Genomic DNA, 19,953 nt, shown 5'->3' with positions numbered 1-19,953 from the left:
TGATGGATGATTAGTAAGAATTGATTTAAATATTTTTAAACTATTATTATAAATACCGGGCAATTCAACACACATATTTTAGAGATCTAATAGCTTATATTTGAGTAAACATATATAAACACAACCTAATCCATATCCTTATCTCATATTTCACACAGTCAGCACAAGCCATATATGTTTTGAATCATTCTAATCGGATGATCCGTTCTCCCCAACATTTTTTCCTCTGTATTTCCCAAACGGCAGGACCTGCTTTTGACAAAAGCTGTTCAGCACGTTTCCCCGGTAATACGAATCGAATTGTTTTTGAATCAAGCGAATCAAATTGCAATGGATTCATGCTCTCGAAATCGTAGAAGAAAAATTGAATCTAAGTATATATATGCACACACATACATACAATCATTTTTTCTAAGGTATCCCAAATGTTCAGGAGGTCTTGAAATGTAAAAGAAAGTCAAATTTTCATTTTAAATTTTTTGCTATGACTATAACTTAACCTACGGGAAGTTAAAAAAGTATTTACCGATTTTTGGGAAACTAAAAACCTCATGTTATAAATTATAAAATTATTCTAAAAGCCTTCATATTGTTTTAAAAATGTATATACCCATAAAATAAATTTATATACAGAAAAGAAATGAATGAGGTGAGAAAGCGCAATGTGAGTTTACTGAAAATTATGTATAAAGTATTTGCGCTCTAAAATGAAAATAAAGATATTATAATACAAATTCTAGCAAACATGAAAATTATAGGAGTTGGCCAATTTCTGTGCCAAGCTTTGCCAATACGTCGACTATTGCGTTATATCGATACCTCAATTTAAAACAAGAGTCTTTATAAACTAAAATATAAATTTATTTATTTTTAGTAGTTATTTAAATCGAAAATGAAATTTTTTATATATCTTTACGTTTCAGAGGTTTCTGAACATTTTGGCATACCTTAAAAAAAATGGATGTATGTGTGTGTGTGTGTGTGTGTGTATGTGTGTGTATGTATGTATGTATGTGTGTGTATGTATGTGCGGATACAAATTTTCGTCAACGATTTCGGGAACACGGATCAACCGATTTGAATAATTCAAAAAACATTCGATCCGTATTGATAAGGAGACGTGCTGATTAGTTTTTGGCAAAGGCAGGTCAAGCCGTTCCGAAGATACGGGGCAAAAAGTTCCGAAAACGGTAACTCAGTTTTTAAGAGAACGGAGCGTCCGATTTTAATAATTCAAAAAACATTTTATTTGTATTGACAAGATGAAGAATCGATGAAGGTAGGTCCAGCGGTTTCGGAGATATAGAGGAAAAAGTAAAAAAATGAGCCATTTGGCGGTCAAAAATGATCATTAGACATATGCACATCAAATTATGAGACATTTTATAGAGATTTTAACAATAAGTATACATTTTGTTAACATTCCTATCGGTTCCGTACCAATGCTTTATATTTTGTCCCTATGTAGTTAAAGCAGTACAATTGCTTTGAAAAAAAAGTTCAGATCTTCCACAATATGTCAAAATAAAGAAAAAAAAAATTTTTTTACAAAAAAAAAAAAATTTTTAAAAAAAAAATTTTTTTAAAAAAAAATTTTTTTTAAAAAAATTTTTTTTTTCAAAAAAAAACTAATTTTTTGTCCATTTTATAGTTTCTCAAAAATCTTATTTTTTCAAAGTAATTTTTTTTCAAAAATGTTAATCGTTTTAAAAAAAAATAATAATTTTTGGTACGGGAAGTTCCAGCAATTTGCCTTAAGGCACGATGCCCTAATTGCCTTAAGACAGAATTCCACTTACAGCTAGTTTTACCCTTTAAAAATGTGGAATCATCAGGTACCATATCGAATTTATCTCCAAAAACACTCAAGAAATTATTGACTTTTTATAATAGACGAACTATACAAATCGAAACGCAATTTGGCTTTGTTTCAGACTCCTCTAGTTTTAAGATATTCGATAAACTCAAATTGAACCTTCCAATATATCATATTATAATTTTTCATTTTTTTATAAGTACATGGACTTCCGCATGAATAAGTGATTCCCAGATTCTATACTTCGGACAGTCTGATGTCAAGCAGTAATGACATTTCCTTTGCCGGGGATCACTATATCAATAAAAATTCATTTATACTTAAAGAAATTGTAATAATCAAATTTTTCACATAGGGATGCTCTACTGTCTATAAAACTACCGTAGTTAGGTCAAGACCATCACAACTCTATAAAAAACCCAAGTTGTAAACTTATATACAAGTATATAAGGAATACTTGATACATTGAATTACTACTAAATTTAAACTTTCAGGGGCGCTGTCAAAATGAAGAACCGAAGTTTGGCAGGGAATTGTGGTGTGGCGATTTTCTGCGTGGCCCTAGTGTCAATAGTAATTGCTTTTGCAACTCCTAGTTGGCTGGTCAGCGATTACCGAATCACCGGGGCAAAGCTTGATAAGTAGGTTTTACATAAATATAAAGTTCTTGATAATTATTTATCACTACAAATACTATAAGTAATAGTAAAAGAGGTCAACTTCAAGCAATTAAAGCGCACTTGCGATAAATCCTTAAACCATATTTTCCAACAAATGACTTAAATCAAACCTTTGGATGTGGCTTTCTTAATGTATTCCACATATATGAAATTTGACATTAATATTGAGTAACATTTCTAACAACAATGCATATAACTACAATAATCAAAGAAAAATATCAATCATCATAAAAAATTCTTGTAAAATTTATTTAATAAATATTTTTATTTATTTGAGCTTTTGCTGTACTAGATTTTATTTTACTCATTGACTAAAAAATCCTTTTATACATAACATTATTTCAGATTAGGACTATGGACACATTGTTTTCGATCACTCTCTGACCCGAGAGACGACTACCAAAGAAGATTTTTCGTAGGTTGCAGATGGGTTTACGACCCTTTTACTACTGGATATGATCAAATAAAAGGATATCTGCTTCCACGTAAGTATATAACATTATGAATATTTATAGAAAGGGCAATGATGAATTTATATCATAATAGAGATATGTGGTCTTCCTTGAAATTGAAACAGATTATGGGAATATTTTCTAGGAGTGGCCACTTCTTGAACTGATTCAATTAATATTCATTGTACTAAGAATGTATAAATGTTTATAACTATAAATAGTGGTTGGTGTAATTATTGTGAAACCTATTAACCTCACCTATTTATTACATATATTTTTCCGATGTATACACACACAAAGGTTAACTCGCTATTGATTATTATATATTCAAATCTTTTATAGAATTAATCACCGTTTTAGCAATACCAGTTTATATTTTAACAAGGAGTTGCCACTAGTTAAGCCAAATTAGGGAGAAGTTTCTGAGTGCCACACTTAAGGTTATTTATAATTAAATCAAAAAGTATTTTACGAAATGTTTTTTAAATTATGACTTATGTTAGATAACAGAGTTAGATATCAAATTAAGTTAACAAAAACGCAACCTTTACTGAAAAATAATTAATTCTATCAATCAAACTTTGGTAAAAAAATATGATTTCAAAATGTGGCACCTAGTGCCGGACATTTTAAAATAACATGAATTGAACACATATGTAGCTATTCCCACACTCTGGAATGTCTGCACATGTGTGTTTGAAGAATATTCTTAGATATTGCAAAAAAATCACTATTTATCCACCCTTTTGGCTTGGATACACCGATGCTCTCAGCTGGAGCATTCATTATAAGATTTTCATTCTTTGACTAGGAAATACGAAAAATGGGGGTATGTAGTGACCATTAGCATTCATACTGAACAAAATTAAATGATTAGAATAAATTACGTCAATTTTTACAAGAAATATCAATATGTTTACTATGGGACGACTTAGTGTCCGGTGCTAAGGAATAGGCATGTTCGTTCATTTGGTGGTTTCTACTAAAATTGTTTAAAGTATACAATATAATATATTTCGACCATTTTACGGATAACAATCAAGTACTACTTTTATCTTTGAATGCCAATCAAATGTAAATGTATAAATATACTAGAATTACTTCAATTGATATTTAGGCGACGCCTTGATTTTGCGCCTAAAACAGCAAACGGTTGCTCCAGCCGTGGCCGTGTGCGTCACACGTACACTGTACCTGTGTGCCCCCCGCGCCCCTTTCACTTATATTTTGAAATGAAAATATTTATACTCCCTTAAATAATACGTGTTTAATAGAGTGTGCGGTGCTAGGTGCCGTCCGGCGTTACGGGACTTCCCCCTATTTGATCGTATACTAGTTCGTATATGGTAGTGTTCTTATATTAAGATCAGAAGAGTTAAGAAGTGTCAATATTGAATAAAAAGCTATTTCATTTACTTCAAAATACTTAAAATTAAGTTGACTCTTACTAAAAGTAATATGAAGGAACGAAAACTTGTTTCTATCTTTGTAACACATTTTTGCCTCAGCTTTTATTTCCAATTATCTTACTAAGAATAGGTAAATATATCAACTTAAATTGCACGAAGTTTAAGAAGTTTCAAATCGGTATTATTATTTAAAAAAAAATAATTTTTTTTATTAACAGCTTTCATGGTAGCTACTCAGTTCTTCTTCACTGTATGTCTACTGACGATGATAGTGACCATGATATTAGTACTCCTGTTCTTCCTTTGCTGTGGACCCGATCAAGATCGATTCGTCCTTCTAATTAAAGTCATAGGCTACCTCCTGCTCGGAGCTGGCTTTTCAGGTGCCCTGGCTGTTATAATATTCGCCTGCCTGGGCAATGCTGATGGTTGGATGCCGGAGCATGCAAATAATTATTTAGGATGGTCCTTCGGTGTGGGCGTTGTCGGTTGTGTAGCTTGCATTTTGGCAGCAGCATTGTTTTTGGCAGAAGCACATGTCCAAAAACGAAAAGTCGAGTCTCTGAAGGACTCTCAGGCCAGATTCGAAATCGAACACGAAACGAAAGCATGAAGGTGATTATGGTATGACATGCGTTCAAATTAAGTAAATAGAACTGCAAAATTATATCCAATAATAGTATTTTATAAAAAAGCAACTCAATTGAATATTACGATATTATATAAACATAATTTAACAATTTTGGTATATATCTTATTTATGCCTGTACGTAGACGCCAATTTCAAATTATAGAGTGGAAAAAATGAAAAAAGTATGAACATTTAAAATAAAAATATTAGTAGGAAATAAGTAACATATTTTTCTCGCACTTCAAAAAGATGTTTTAAAATATAAAAAATTATTAGGATTATTATAATTTTTTTTAAGTTTTTATTGAAAATTAGATTATGATATTTAAAATGTATGAATTCTATTAATATAACATTCCAAATTTGAATATTCCCAAGATATATAAACTACTATAAAAATTGATGAAACGTAATTATTCAAACAAATATTTTGTGCCGTATAAATTATTATTAGTTATATGCAATCATATAATAAGATAATTATTATTATCTTAATTATTATTACTATTAGATATCAGTATAAATTATCATTTAAGTGGTGCCTTGATTAGGAGTGTATATAGTATATGATTTGAAGTGGAAGTAACATATTTCAAAAACTCTACTATGAATATAGCTTGAATTAAATTTTTAACTTTACTATGAAAAAATTTTATATTACATAGAACCTAAAAATCACGTATAATAATTATTTATGGTATTACCATGCTATACAATTAGGTCATTACGTTTAAATACAATAACTTTCCATTAATTTTGCTCTCGAAACAAATGTTCCGAATAAATACCAAATTTAGAGAAGTGTGTTACAGTTATACCACGCATTTTTCTAAATCGTTTAATGTTCCAGAATTTATTAAATCGAAATGTTACATATTAGTGTAAAACTGCTTATTATGAATTAAATAAGAGTGTTTTTGACAAGTCTATAAATTTTAGTTGAATAACAACTAATAAATTAAAATGGCTTTGAAAAAATCAAGAGGTGAATTGTAAAAAGGACAACTTATTTTCAAAACGTTGTTTCAAATATTACCTATTTCACAACTATAAAAATAATTATCTCAACGATCACATCGTATTTCAATAGAAATGTATTTACAACTTCTTCTTGGCCTTTCACAAATTTAAATGGGGTAGGGTGGGGCAGAAATATCGAATGATTTTTAGTAATTATACTGTCTAAAACCAAATTAAAACTATAACAGAAAATATACTATGTGAACAAACAATTCTCTATGTTGAATAAAATTCCCAGTTAACTCCTAATTATAGAAATATGTTTTTTTGCTATTTTTCTAAAATTTGTCTTCCATTTCTTGTTACACCATAGTCTGGATAAAAAGGGACAGTCTTTGGGAAAACAGATACAATAGCTTATTTTAAATTTTTTGCAATGATAACACTGTATATAATTACGATTCCGATTATGATCTGGTATTTTGTCAGAAGTATTCATCAGCAGGAGTTGGAACAACTATTAATTTAATATATCTCTTGTAAAATTGCTTTTTTTAACTATTTTCTTAATATATTTTATTTACTATTATCTTACGTTTACACCTTTGCCAGTGTGAAGGTTTAGTTAGTTCTTTTTACTCCAACCACGTGTAAAATTTTACAAGTATACATTTTATAAAACGTATTAATAACGCATGCTTTCAGTTAACATCAAAAACTAAATAAAAGAGCTCAAGTCGAAACCAACAAGCCTACTAACAAAATATTTTTGTTATGAATATTGATATATGACCGTTCATCTCCTGATAGCGACGTCGTATGAATTATTATAATGATGGCAGATTACACAATTTTTGCCTAATACTTTAAAATAGTATTGTTAAAAAATTCTAAACTTAACATGTTTTCGAAAAGATGTTGGGTCACCATTTTATCCGCGGACCTTTGAACCCCGCTTTACCCTAATACATTATCTTCTTATAATAGCGTGCCCAAAATATGTCCTTTTGAAGGCACCAGGACATCTTTAATACCTCTATCTACTTAAATTATAACCCATCGTAATATTTTTTTTATCTATTTACATAAAAATATTTAGTAATTTGTTGAGAATTGTTATAAAAAATATCCTAACAATTCGCACAAATAATCCGTCTAAAACACGGAACAAATGTTAAAAGAATGTGTTCATATTATATAAAAAATCTATAACTCATAATATTAAATAACGTACAATCACAGTATTTAATTTAAGTATTAATGTTAATAATAAGTTAAGTTAAGTTAAGTTTTAATAACATTTTGAATACAAGTATCATTAGTGTTAAGTAATGATGTAAAATTGCAATTAAAAGTATAAGTGATATATTGTTTATGTGTTTCATAAAAAATATAATAATGATGATACATTAACTAGTATTGTTTAATTAACCAAAAGTACATTAAAAAAATTAGAAAAAAATATTAATCAATAATATTTCGAATAAAATTTGAAATTATATTAATTGGTAACTAATCAATTGTTTTCTAAAATAATAATAATATATTATAGTACTAATTGTATGTTTCTTGTAACGTTGATATTTTAAATAATTTTTGAATGCTTCTATTACTACTTCAGTATACTTTGGGTGAAAATTAGGCGCATTTTTTAATTATAACAAAAATCACTTAATAAATTAGAAATATTTTGAACTACTTAATTGAGTTGAATAGATTAGTACATTTTATAATTAATTTGTTAATATTAAGCAATATTACTAATATTTAAACATGTATGTGCTTAAGTTAAGTAGCTGTTAGGTCATAAGTTTATGAGCCTTGATGTATACATTCCGTCCATTAATTTTAAGAATATTTATTGTTATATACTAACATGAATTGTAGTATATACTATTTATAAGAACTTAATTATAAAATTGAATTTATTTAGAAGTAAGTTTATATAGATATGATGAACCAAACCTAAGCTATTATTAAAAAACAGTTTTAGGTGAAGATATTTAGAATATATTTGAATTGAAAAGTTAGTAAATTCTTATTGACTCTGCCTTATTTATTTTACAAAAATATTCTATTTTTTTAAAACTTGATATATTTAGAAAATTCTAACTATAACGGTATTTCACCGTATTTTAAAGTATTAGAGCTCGTTTCCGATTTTTAATATTTTATATGGCATATCAATTATTATATTTGAAAAATTACATTTGATATTTAGTAATAAATTTTTTTGCAAGATCAGACAAAAAGTATATGAATATTTTACTCAATAACTAGGTAATTTGCCTGAATTATTATATAACTGTGTACATAAACATTTATTATTTTAGTTTATCTAAGAAATTTCAAATATATAGATAATGAAATAGTATTTATATAAATAGATTAAGTTAGTATAAGTTTATACTATAAATTAAAAATAGCAACTAAATAATATAAATCACAACCAAACTAGTGGTCTAAAATGCTGCCTTTTGTAAGATAATACGAAAATCTAAGCCTTAATGTACCAATGATATCTATTTTCAAATTTATGAAAAGTTGTTTTAATAAATATTAATTTTTATTACCTATCAATATAAATAAAATATATTTGCAATATATGTATAGTATATGTAAAATGTATAAATAAAATAAAATATGAAAACCAAAAATAGTTATCAATTATATATGAAATTCATTATTTGTGATTAAAGCCTATTTCAATTATTAGTCTGAGTTTAATAAGTATACTTATTAAACTTATAAGAGATAAATTTCCATTTGATGAAATGAAACGGTTGAACAATATAAACATACTTATAGTTATAACAATCAGTTTAAATTATCAAACAAAATTATTAATAAATTAACATGATTATTAATTTTTTAGTAGTTTTAGAAAGAGATTTTTAGATTAGAATTTCAAATTGGTGAAATAGGACATTTGTGCAATCAATCTTTTCACAATATTGATGTTATAAGTTGATTCTTATTAACTTCCCGTAGGGTAAGTTATATATAACTTACCCTTACTATAGTAATCCCAAAAAATATGAAAATAAAAATATTTGCATATCTTTACTTTTCAAAGGTTTTGCTCAGGATTTTATTGGCATACCATAGAAAAAATTGATGTATGTGTGTGCGTGTGCTCGGATACAAATTTTCGTCGACGATTTCGGGAACACGGATCAACCGCTTTGGATCATTCAAACAAACATTCGATTCCTTTTGATAAGGAGACGTGCTGATTACTTTTTGGCAAAACCGGGTTCAGCCGCTTCAGAGATACGGGGCAAAAAATACCAAAAAAAAGCAATTCAGTTTTTGGGAGAACGAAGCGTCTGATTTGAATGATTCAGAAAACGTTTTATTTGTATTAACGAAATAAAGAACTGATTAAATATTTGGGAAGGTAGATCTAGTGGTGTCGGAGATCCAATGAAAAAAAGAATGCTATTTGTCGGTCAAAAATGATCTTTAGACATCAAATTTTCAAATATGTTATAGAGATTTTAATAAGAGTTAGTAATAGTAATAAGTTCCGTACCAATGTTCATTCGTTAGACTGCGACGCGGCGCTTACGCGCTTTATCTTGCGATTAATAGAATGTTTTTTGTGTTATTTACATACTAAATAAGTAATTTGTTAGCCAAATTCTCCAGGTTATAATTATTGTTTAAAATTCTAATCCACTTAGGTAGCCCTCCATGAAAGTAAGTAGGCATGTGGTATGCAATAAAAGTATACTCTGTTATAAATATTTTTAAGCTACTTTCATTAGCTTAGCTACATTTTCATTACACTCTATTATCTATATTAACTTTCCTTAGGGTAAGTTGAAGTAATCGCAAAAAAATCGAAAATAATTTTTTTAATATATTTCAAAGATTTATGTTTCAAAGGTTTTTGAACAGTTTGGCATACCTTAGAGAAAATGGAAGTATGTGCGTGTGTGTGTGCGGATACAAATTTTCGTCGACGATTTCGGGAACACGTGTTCGGTACCGATCAACCGATTTGTATAATTCAAAAAACATTCGATTCGTATTGATAACGAGATGTGCTAATTAGTTTTTGGTGAAGACAGGACATTTTACTTGTACTGACAAGATCAAGAACTGATTAAATTTTTGGGACGGCAGGACCAGCGGTTATGGACTTTCATTAAAAAATATGGTTGAAAAAATGTCATTTAGCGGTTAAAAGTGTTTATTGGACATATGTACATCAAATTATAATATATTTTATAGGGTTTTTAATAATGTGTGCACATTTTGTGTAAATTTTTTTGGGTTTCGTACCAAGATTTTTTTATTACGGCACGGCAAGTTCCAGCAATTTGCCTTAAGGCACGATGCCATGCATCCCTCTAGTTAAATATACGACCTACCACATCACAAATTTAAATAAAACCTTTATTTATACTTATAATTTATAATGTTGCACGTGGCAGCCCATTCGAATGATTTGAAATTCGCGGCAAAATACATAACTAGCGTAGAGAAGATAATAATAAAAAGCAACAATTTAATAGCATTTGTTTATGTTATATGATTTAAATATTTGCTACAGTTTATAAAAAAGTTTGTAAAACGGTTTTTATATGATCATAAAAATATTCTAAACGTGTTCTGTGCTTTTATGATCTAATTAAGCTTTTGACAGTTTTGACATAGAGAAAAGCCCTCTTGTTGAAAGGTGTGTCATATATTTACATAAAATTTGACGTGCGTGAGTAATGCACATAATATTTTGAATATTGTGTTTACAACATAACAAATTATATCTACAGCGTTATTTAACAAACGATGATTATAGATATATAAAATTGAATTACGAATAATTTTTGGACGAAGATATATTAATTAAAATGGGTATTTTAGCCACGAATAATGAATATCCCAAAGCTTCTAGTAAGTATAGAATTGTTTACATTCTTATTTTGAAAAGAAAACAAACAGTTTATTTATTTAAGAGTATAGAGATTTAATCCTGTTTCATTTGCTTATTCATATTTTTTGCTAATTTAGTAACTTCTTACAGTGTACCTATTGATTAGTTTTAATTAAATTGTATCATATGTGTTATATGCAATCAGTCTCTATATGCAAAAGTCTACTAAGAGCTTAGACTTATGTTTATTATTTATAAATGTAACAAAAGTTTTTTCATAATATTTAATAGTATTTCATAATAGTATAAAAGAATGATTAAAATATGAGAAATTCTTCTGAATAGTAATAGGTTAACTATTATGTTTATCGAAAGTGGGTCACAAATAAATAATTATATTTATGTATATATATATATATATATATATATATATATATATATGCTCATTATACTCTATCTCTAGACTCGGTTGTTATCGGAGGAATACTAACATATGTAGCTGGTATGTTCCTCCTTATGGCCTTTGCAAGCCCTTATTGGATTGAGTCATACGAGGAAACATTCAGCAGTTTCAAACGCATGGGCCTTTGGGAATATTGTTTCAATGAATTTCGTTATCCGTATTATCAATTTGACAAAACTTTTGATGGATGCCACTATATTTTCAGCGAGGTAATCACTGATATGATGCAATAATACAAAAATTTTTATTTATTTACTAAATTATTCATTCTTTTTAGCAATTTTATGTTATTAGAGAATGGTTATTACCAGGATGGTTGATGTCAGTTCAAGCTTTTGTAACACTGTCTTTTATGTTGAGTTTTGGTTGCCAAATATTAATCGCATTACAGCTGATCAGATGGCCCTTAGATACTGTCTTACGTTATGAATGGATTATGTCAGGTTTATCATTTCTTGGAACTGCAACAGCATGTAAGTGAATTTATATTTAAGGTTTTTTATCTATTCAATAAAATAGATAAATTTAATAATACAGTTTTGAAATTCCAAAGACCATTTCACACAGCAGTGCCTGAAATGGTCTATTTTCAATTGGAAAGATATTTTTGATCTACATTTTTAAGTGAAAATTGATATCAATAATATATAGCACATATATTAAATTGGAAATATGAATAAACTGCACTCTTTTTCACAATTAATTAAATAATCTTTATGTTACAAAATATTTTGAGACCAGTTTGTCTCTTCATCAGTGTAATTTATAAATGCTATTAATTTTATATCCATATTTTAATAAGTATATATACAGTAGAATATCGTTTATCTGGCCTTCAGTTGTACAAATTTGCTAATATCCGTATAATTTATATGTATTTATATACCTGCAAATCAACTGGGAAAACTTGCTTAACTCAAATGACAATTATCAAATATTTTACACCAAATTGAACTTATTACCTACTTATTTCATGATTGCCAAATGCAATTTACCATATACATATTGTAAGCAAAACATACATACCCAATTATTTTATTTCATGATTAATGCTGCAGTTTAGTATTATGTATTTAATCTAATCTAGGAAAATATGTATGTACAGACATAATTGTTAATTTCTTATTGATAACTATGTATTTGTTTGAGTCATACGATTGTTGTTGTTTTAAATAAACACATAACATTATCTTCATACATTTTATTATCCAGATTTTCGATTATATGAAAGCCTATCAACACAAATGGTCCGGTTAATCGAGTTTCTACTGTATTATAAATTACATTGACAATGAGAAAAACCTAATCTGAAAACACTTGGAACTTTAAAATAATTTATTAAATAGTGCAAAAAGGAGTACTGTGTGTTCATATTTCCAATTTAATAATATTCTTTCCAATCATAATACTTTTGATTTATGTATACATGTGTATGTTTATGCATATGTGTAATTTAGTCTTTACAATTATTATAATTAATCAATATTAAGAAAACACATAAAGTTTATAACATCACATTAGCTAAGTTTTATATAAATGAACATAAATTTATCTATTTTAGCCTTTATGATGTTTCTGGCCGTTGCTATTTTTGGAGGCAATTGTTATCGAAGAGATTGGTTGATGTATCCCAGTTTCAATGTTCTTTCATGGTCCTATGCTTTTGCTGTGATTTCATTTCTAATTCATGCATTAGCAGCTTTATTTTTCTATGCTGAGGCTAAGAAGAGTTATGAAATGAGACGTGAAGCTAAAAATCTTGTTATGCAAATGCATGAACACAAACATGATCAGAGGGAATATTCTTAAATAATCTGTTAATAGCAAAAGGTATTGACAAGAGTAGTAATACGTTTAGTTTATGTATAGACTTGCTTATAATATTTTCACTTAATGGATTAATGTTTACACATGTAATCTTTGTTGATTTCATGTGAAAGCTTAAAAAGTGGCCTGTAAAACTATATATTTTTTAAAGTGTATTTACATAAGAAGACATAAGTTGATAATTGATTAATAATCCAATTATTTGACGTACTGTATTTTTCAGTCTAAGAGATGAAGGACATGCCTTAAATAATATTTATAATGAGCTTATCAAACTAATCTTACTCTGGCAATCAACGTCAAGCAAAAAAAAAAAACATTCCATTCATTTAACTCACGCAACATTTAACCAGCATTAATTTAGAATTTTGAATCTCAATTATTTGTTAATGATATTAGCATTATATTAAAGTTTCATATGTATGGAAAACATGAATTAGAAAATTAATATAGAATCATGCTAAATGATCTTGAGATTATAATCTCTTATTTTTCTATTATAAAAATTTGATTTATATAACTAAGCTCTAAAATTGCCTTAAAATATTTAAAATCTTATTTGGGAAAGGTTATATATTTTTCTAATGAAAATTTTTCACATATTTTTATAGATGTATAGTAAACTTGATTTTAGCAAAATGTTATGGAATGTGTTCATTAAATTTAATGTATAAATTTTATGAATAAATGATCTTAAAAGTGAATGATTTTACCATATCATAGTATCATATAATTCTTGAAATTAAAACTAATCATAAATATATAATATTTTATTTATATTTATTTTTATGATTAATCCATATCATTAATAGATTGTTATTTATGTGTTAAATTTAATAAAAGACTAAAAATCATTCTAATTTTGAGATTGATCTGAAATTGAAATGTGCAATAACTTACCATTCCAAGTTTATAAAAGTTATAAATTACTACAATTCCGTCCTTTTATTAAGTATTTTATTGAGACCTGGTTTCATACTTAAAATTGTACTCAATTTGATTTAGTTTAATAATTTTGTTGTATTATTTTAGTTATATAAATATTTTTAATCTATTAAATTTAATTGTAATAAATGTAATACGTTATAACCAAATAAACTTAATATAAATTGCTATTTGCTTATTGTTAACTCATTTAAGATTTAAGTTAATTTTTAGTAACTACTTATTACAAAAACTTTTACAACTATTATTTTAATAATCATAGCCAATCATGAAGGTAATTGATTATGTTTTTTTCTAAGTTCCCCTTTTAAAAAAAAATTCTAGATACCTTTCTGATATTTCGTTATAACTTCATAGCACTTATATATTAAATCTCATGATAAGTAGTTCGTTTGGAATAACTTTGTTCATATCGACCTTCTTCTTATTGCAACAAAAACGATTTAGGTGAAACTGCGCCTAGAAACTACGATTTAAGTGAACTGCGCCTTACTACATAAAAAGATTAAATTTCAATTATTCCATATAATATATTTTACTAATCCATAAAATACGACAATCGTTTACAACTCGAAGACCGCATTGAAAATCAAATTTTACACGTGGCGGCTACACCAAAAATCTTCAATTTTGATTGATTACGTCTGGTTACAAGAACCACCTTGCTGATAGAGCATATTTGTAACTACAAAGATGCGGGATCTCTACAGTCGTGGAGATAACTATAGTATAATTTTACGAGTTTAATAATTATTCATTATATTATAAAATTCAATTATTTTGTATATTGTACTATAATTTTAGGAAATAAAGTTTTTTTAATTTTATCCTCGATAACCGAGTATAAAATTCTTTGTCAACTTGATGATTGGTAAATGGACTGTTGCATTCAGGGCAACGCCGAGGGGGCGCCATTACACATAGTTTTTATATAATTTCAATGACAAACTGTAAAAACTGTTAAAAAAGAGGAAAGGGAGCACCAAGAAAAGAAAAGGCATGCGGTCGCTGAGGACCCTTGGACCACTCCTGGTTGCATTAAATATGCCAATCAGTAATTCTGAAAAAACGTTCTAAAAAGATTTTATCCACGAGTGTTTATCAAAGCTTGACCATACATCTTGGCAATTCGATAGGTAAGGTGGCAACTTGAGAATCTTTATAATCAAATTATTTAATTAAATTTGTTTAAATACAATACTATGAAAATTGCTAACAAATTTAACAAAAACTAGTAGTGTATGGCATCGCGCCTTGAGGCAAATTGCTGGAACTATCCGTACCGAAAATAAAAGAAAATTTTAAATTTTTCTGAAAATTGTATTGAAACTTGAATATCGGGTGAACATAAAATTAGTTAAACGGATATTTAGCGAAAAACTTTTATTTCGGTAGTTTAAAAATGTGAATTAATTTGGAAGTTAAAAAATATGAATTAATTGCGTTCGCCGAAGACAAATTTTGGCTCGAGCTTTACACGCATTGAAAATAATATGAAAAACATTCACTGACATACCTGGTTTTCCAAATCTATGAGCTGTTTTGATCACATACTCCATTGTGCTTAAAGGAATGTTACTGTCCAAGATGACTAACTGTGCATTCTCAAAAACTTTTTCATGCTGCTTAATCTGTGTAGAAAGAAAACAGGTGTTATGTTTAATTGATTTAAAATTATTTAAATCATTTATATATTTAAATTAATTTAATGGAAAGGTCTATGCATTTAGTTTAAAAAATATTATTGTTATTTTTTAAATTCTATATTTTTTATATAGTGTTTTCATATAGCATTTTTTATATAGTATTTTTATAGAGTTTATACTTCTTGTAGGGTAAGAAATTGAAAATTTTTGCATTTCTTCACGTTTTGAAGGTTTCTGAATATTTTCGCATATCTCAGAAAAATGGATGTGTATATGTGTGTATGCATATGTGTGTTTTGTGTTCGCATTTTTTCGTGCACGTTTTTGGGCGTACAGACCAACCGATTTGAATGGTTCAAGTAACATTCGATTCCTATTGATAGAGAGATGTGCTGATTAGTTTTATCGCAGGTCCCTCAGCACTTCGGTAGCAAATGTGTCTAAGACGTTTTACGCAGCCTCAGTTGCCAACAACACTTATACTATCTGGAAAAAATTCTTTGGCTTGATATCTCTTCTACACCGCCCGTATTGCAATAAATGGTACACAAAAAATTCGTGTTCAGCATCTTCGATTTCGCCCAAACAATATGGGCAATTCGGCGATCTATCGTGCTGAAGTGTTGTAGATAGATTATTACCTTCTCTAATGATTAACTTCTCTATGCTTGCGATTTAGCCAGACTGTGATATTAGGAATGTGACAATGCATCCACCTGCCCTTCACTGAGACATCCCACTGTTGCTGCCATTGGTCAATGCTGTTCTGCTGTTCTGCCGTTTTCCTATTCTCAAATTTTTAGGACTCAGTTTTTAATTTCTTCGTTGGTAAATTGTCTGCCTTTACTCTGCTAGACTATGAGAGGCAAAGTCCCTGAAATGACGCAAACTACATTCTTCGATATCGCGCAAAATACGCAAGATATAGATCCTGCCATTCTCCGTGGTTTTTTGAGTCTTGAGAGCATCAGCCCATATGGAGAAAACAATATCAGCACGAAGAAGAGTAACCACTGATTGTAGTAATTCCGCTTTGTTTTCGGCCTTCAATAATAGGTTCAAGTTCACAAGTTCGTTCTATCTTCTGACGCATGAGCACTAACGTGTTCCATCTGTTGATTGAAATTTAATAGAGAATCGAGCATTATTTTTAGGTAACAAATGTTTTCCCAACAACCGAACCAAAAGCAATTTCTGCAGTTTTTCCCCCGTATCTTCTAAACATCTGGAATTCTCTTTGCCACAAACTAATCAGCACGTTTTCCTGCCAATAAGAATCGAATACTTTTTGAAACATTCAAATCGGTTGATCCGTGATCCCGAAAACATGTCCGACCTTGGGAAACGGACAGACACCACCAAAGCTGTTATTTGGTCCTGTGACAAATTTTGTTTCCAGAACGTCGTTAACAATAGCAACGTTGAATTTGTAGCAGCATCGTTAGATGGCATACATTTATACAGCTGTTACGTTCCACCTAGTCTTACTATGCCAGATTTTGTTGATTTCTTAGATCGTCTAGTAGAGGATACGAAACAATATCACTCCGTAGCGATAGCCGGTGACTTCAACGCTTGGGCGGTAGACTGGGGAAGTAGGAAAACTAATGCAAGTGAGGTAAAGCACTTTTAGAGGCCTTTACTGCACTTGATGTGGTTTTACTAAATAGCGGTGATAACCCAATCTTTGTCAAGGAAAATGCAAGTTCAATAATACACCTTACTTTTGTTAGCAATAGCATAATCAGAGAAAATTGCAATTGGAATGTATTAGATATCTGTACTGCTAATGACCACAATTCAATCATTTGAGAAATATCAACGAATAGAAGGCATGTGAAGTTATCTCAAGCCATTGGATAAATAATAAAATCTTTTCATGAATAAGCCATGAGAGTAGCCTTAAATTGCAAAACCTATTACTTCAGAGTACGCTGAGGAACATACTAAATAGCTGATGCAGAGAGTAACAGAAGCCTATGATGTCAGTATGATTGTTAAGCATGACATAAATCAAATACAATTTGTGCACTGGCGAAATGAAGAAGAAACCAGCTCTCTTCGTAAAGAGTGTCATAGAAAAGAAGGGTCTCTCAGCGAGGTTATAGTCTCATAAATTCTACACAGCTGAAAGTGGAATAGAAACAGGCACGTCAGCTACTAAATAATGCTATCAAAGATAGTAAAGTTAGGTGCTGGAAAGAAATTCTGGATGAAGTCGAGAAAAAACCCATGGGGAAGGTCTTATAAAATTGCATTTCTCGCCTCAAAAGCCAGCAATGGCTTTAATGCTAAAATTCATTCCCCCCACTACGAAAAATTGACAGAAATTATTCTAATCATCATAGAATACAGCTGATAGAGAAATATTATTTATAGAATTACTGATTAATCACAAATAATATATTACACAGTTAACATTTATTTTTATGAAAATGCTTTAACACAAATATATAAGAATTAGGTTTATTTTTTTTTCAGTTGACAACTTGATTAACTCCACAAGTCATATCAAATCTTTAACTTGAATTATAATTATTTACACACTATTTACTGTAATTAACCTTATATACCGTCACATGTAAGCTATATATGTATTTATACGTTCTACATTATATTTTCCAACTTATATTATTACAGCAATCGCTTTTCTCCACTTTGAGTTAGTCACTGTGTGCACTGAACGGCTCATATATACCCATCCAATATGCCCATTCAGTATACAATGTCTCTTTACAGCTGACAATTGTAAATTCCCCAAATTTATTAGATGTCCTTAAAAGAGGATAAAACTAGCGGGGTGGGTGGCATCGTGCCTCAAGGCAAATTGCTGGAACTTCCCGTACCGTAACGAAATGTTCGAGGAATACTGAATGTTTTCAAATAGATTCTTATAAATATTGTAACATTGTCTAATATTTATAAGAATTATATAAACTGAGTTGCAAAGTTGAAATTATTTGTAAAGTATATTAGAACTGTAGTCAGAATTAAAAATAAAATCTGAATTATTTTCGATATACAAAAATTAAAAAAAAAAATAAAAAAAAATTTTAAAAAAAGTTGAAACAATTTTTTTTTTTCCAAAATCAATTATTTTGTTAAGACAAGCATAAAGTTCTTGGAATCAATTAAATCGGACGCTTAGTTCTCTCAAAAACTGCCATTTTTTGTACATTTAGCTTCGTATCTTCAAAATGGCCGGGCCTGCCTTTGCGAAAAATTAACAACCACTTCTCCCAATCATTACTAATTGAATGTTTTTTAGATAATTCAAATCGGATGCTCCGTTCTTTCAAAAACTCGATTTCTATGTTCTACACTCTTTGCTCTTTATCTCCGTAACTGCTGGACCTGCTTTTGCCAAAAACTAATCAGCACATCTCCTTATCAATAGGATCGAATGTTTTTGAACCATTCAAATCGGTTGATTCGTACGCCCGAAAACGTGGACGAAAAATTGTATCCATACATGCATACACACACACACATATCCATTTTTTCTGAAGTATGCCAGAATGTTCAGAAACCTTCAAAACGTCGAGAAATGTAAAACTTTTCAATTCCGATTTTCGGCCCATTACAATAACTTACGGGAAGTTAAAAAGTGTTCAGAAACCTCTGGAACGTAAAGATATGCAAAACTTTTCATTTTTGATTTTTGGACTTACCCCACGCGGAGGTAATTATACAAATTAATTAAAATTTGGAATAAGAAGTTGCAATTTTAGAACATACAAACACACGTGTCTGTGCACTATTAATAATATAATTACTGATAATTTAATTGTGCTTGAGATATATCAATTTGAAATAGCAATGTTTAGAATTAATTGTAAGAGAAAACGTTATTTTCTAAATAAACAATTGAAAATTACATCTAAATATCTAAATCTTAATTTCGGCTGAGTCAATTACTATGCAACTTGTCTTAAGGCAAAATGCCATTTTCAACTAGTTAATTTACAACTACTTTCAACTAGTTATTTCAACTAGTTTATTATACAGATCAAAACTATATTGTCTTTTTCTTGCCACATAATAAAAATCCGGAATTCTCTATATATTAATAACACATATTGTTTTGCAATTTCAATGAATGTTAGTATTATTACCATAATAGACGTTCATGTGAAAGCATTCGAAATATAAACTTGCAACTTTCCATAACTAACGATTTGCAGGTCTATGCGGATATCGACAACTATGGACAGCTCTAGTAAATAGTAAATAGTCGACCAT

At 28.9% G+C, this 19,953-nt stretch overlaps 3 protein-coding genes across 3 annotated transcripts in view; 2 read left to right on the top strand and 1 right to left on the bottom strand.

Moving 5' to 3' along the window:
- Nucleotides 1-4,970, top strand: part of LOC113370693 — a 32,510-nt gene extending 27,540 nt beyond the window's left edge. The window contains exons 2-4 of the mRNA XM_026611388.1: nt 2,311-2,457; nt 2,842-2,981; nt 4,576-4,970. Of these exons, the coding sequence (XP_026467173.1) occupies nt 2,324-2,457; nt 2,842-2,981; nt 4,576-4,970 (669 nt within the window). The 5' untranslated portion in view covers nt 2,311-2,323. The remainder of the gene's footprint in view (nt 1-2,310; nt 2,458-2,841; nt 2,982-4,575) is intronic.
- The window catches only part of LOC113371251 (pseudouridine-metabolizing bifunctional protein C1861.05-like), a gene marked incomplete at its 5' end in the record, with an annotated part of 125,018 nt that extends 109,322 nt beyond the window's left edge, over nt 1-15,696 (bottom strand). The window contains 1 exon segment of the mRNA XM_026611885.1: nt 15,582-15,696. Coding sequence (XP_026467670.1) covers nt 15,582-15,696 — 115 coding nt within the window.
- Nucleotides 10,698-13,465, top strand: LOC113370691. The gene is made up of 4 exons (XM_026611386.1): nt 10,698-10,850; nt 11,294-11,502; nt 11,571-11,766; nt 12,855-13,465. The coding sequence occupies exons 1-4, from the start codon at nt 10,808-10,810 to the stop codon at nt 13,100-13,102; spliced, it is 696 nt and encodes a 231-aa protein (XP_026467171.1). The 5' UTR covers nt 10,698-10,807; the 3' UTR covers nt 13,103-13,465.
- Nucleotides 15,697-19,953: the final 4,257 nt, after the last annotated feature.

The sequence above is a fragment of the Ctenocephalides felis genome, unplaced genomic scaffold (assembly GCF_003426905.1).
Source record: "Ctenocephalides felis isolate EL2017-DRISC unplaced genomic scaffold, ASM342690v1 CF-g0.4_SCAFFOLD_01492, whole genome shotgun sequence".
In the NCBI taxonomy this organism is placed as follows: Eukaryota; Metazoa; Arthropoda; class Insecta; order Siphonaptera; family Pulicidae; genus Ctenocephalides; species Ctenocephalides felis.
The sequence above is the reverse complement of the archived record's forward strand: the minus strand, read 5'-3'. Positions and strand labels throughout refer to the sequence as shown.

Bases quoted from the DNA above. Each gene is read 5' to 3' on its own strand.
- LOC113370691 (XM_026611386.1), top strand. From the start codon at position 10,808: ATGGGTATTTTAGCCACGAATAATGAATATCCCAAAGCTTCTA. The intron at 10,851-11,293 runs GTAAGTATAGAA...CTCTATCTCTAG, and splicing joins TGAATATCCCAAAGCTTCTA to ACTCGGTTGTTATCGGAGGA. The intron at 11,767-12,854 runs GTAAGTGAATTT...TATCTATTTTAG, and splicing joins TCTTGGAACTGCAACAGCAT to CCTTTATGATGTTTCTGGCC.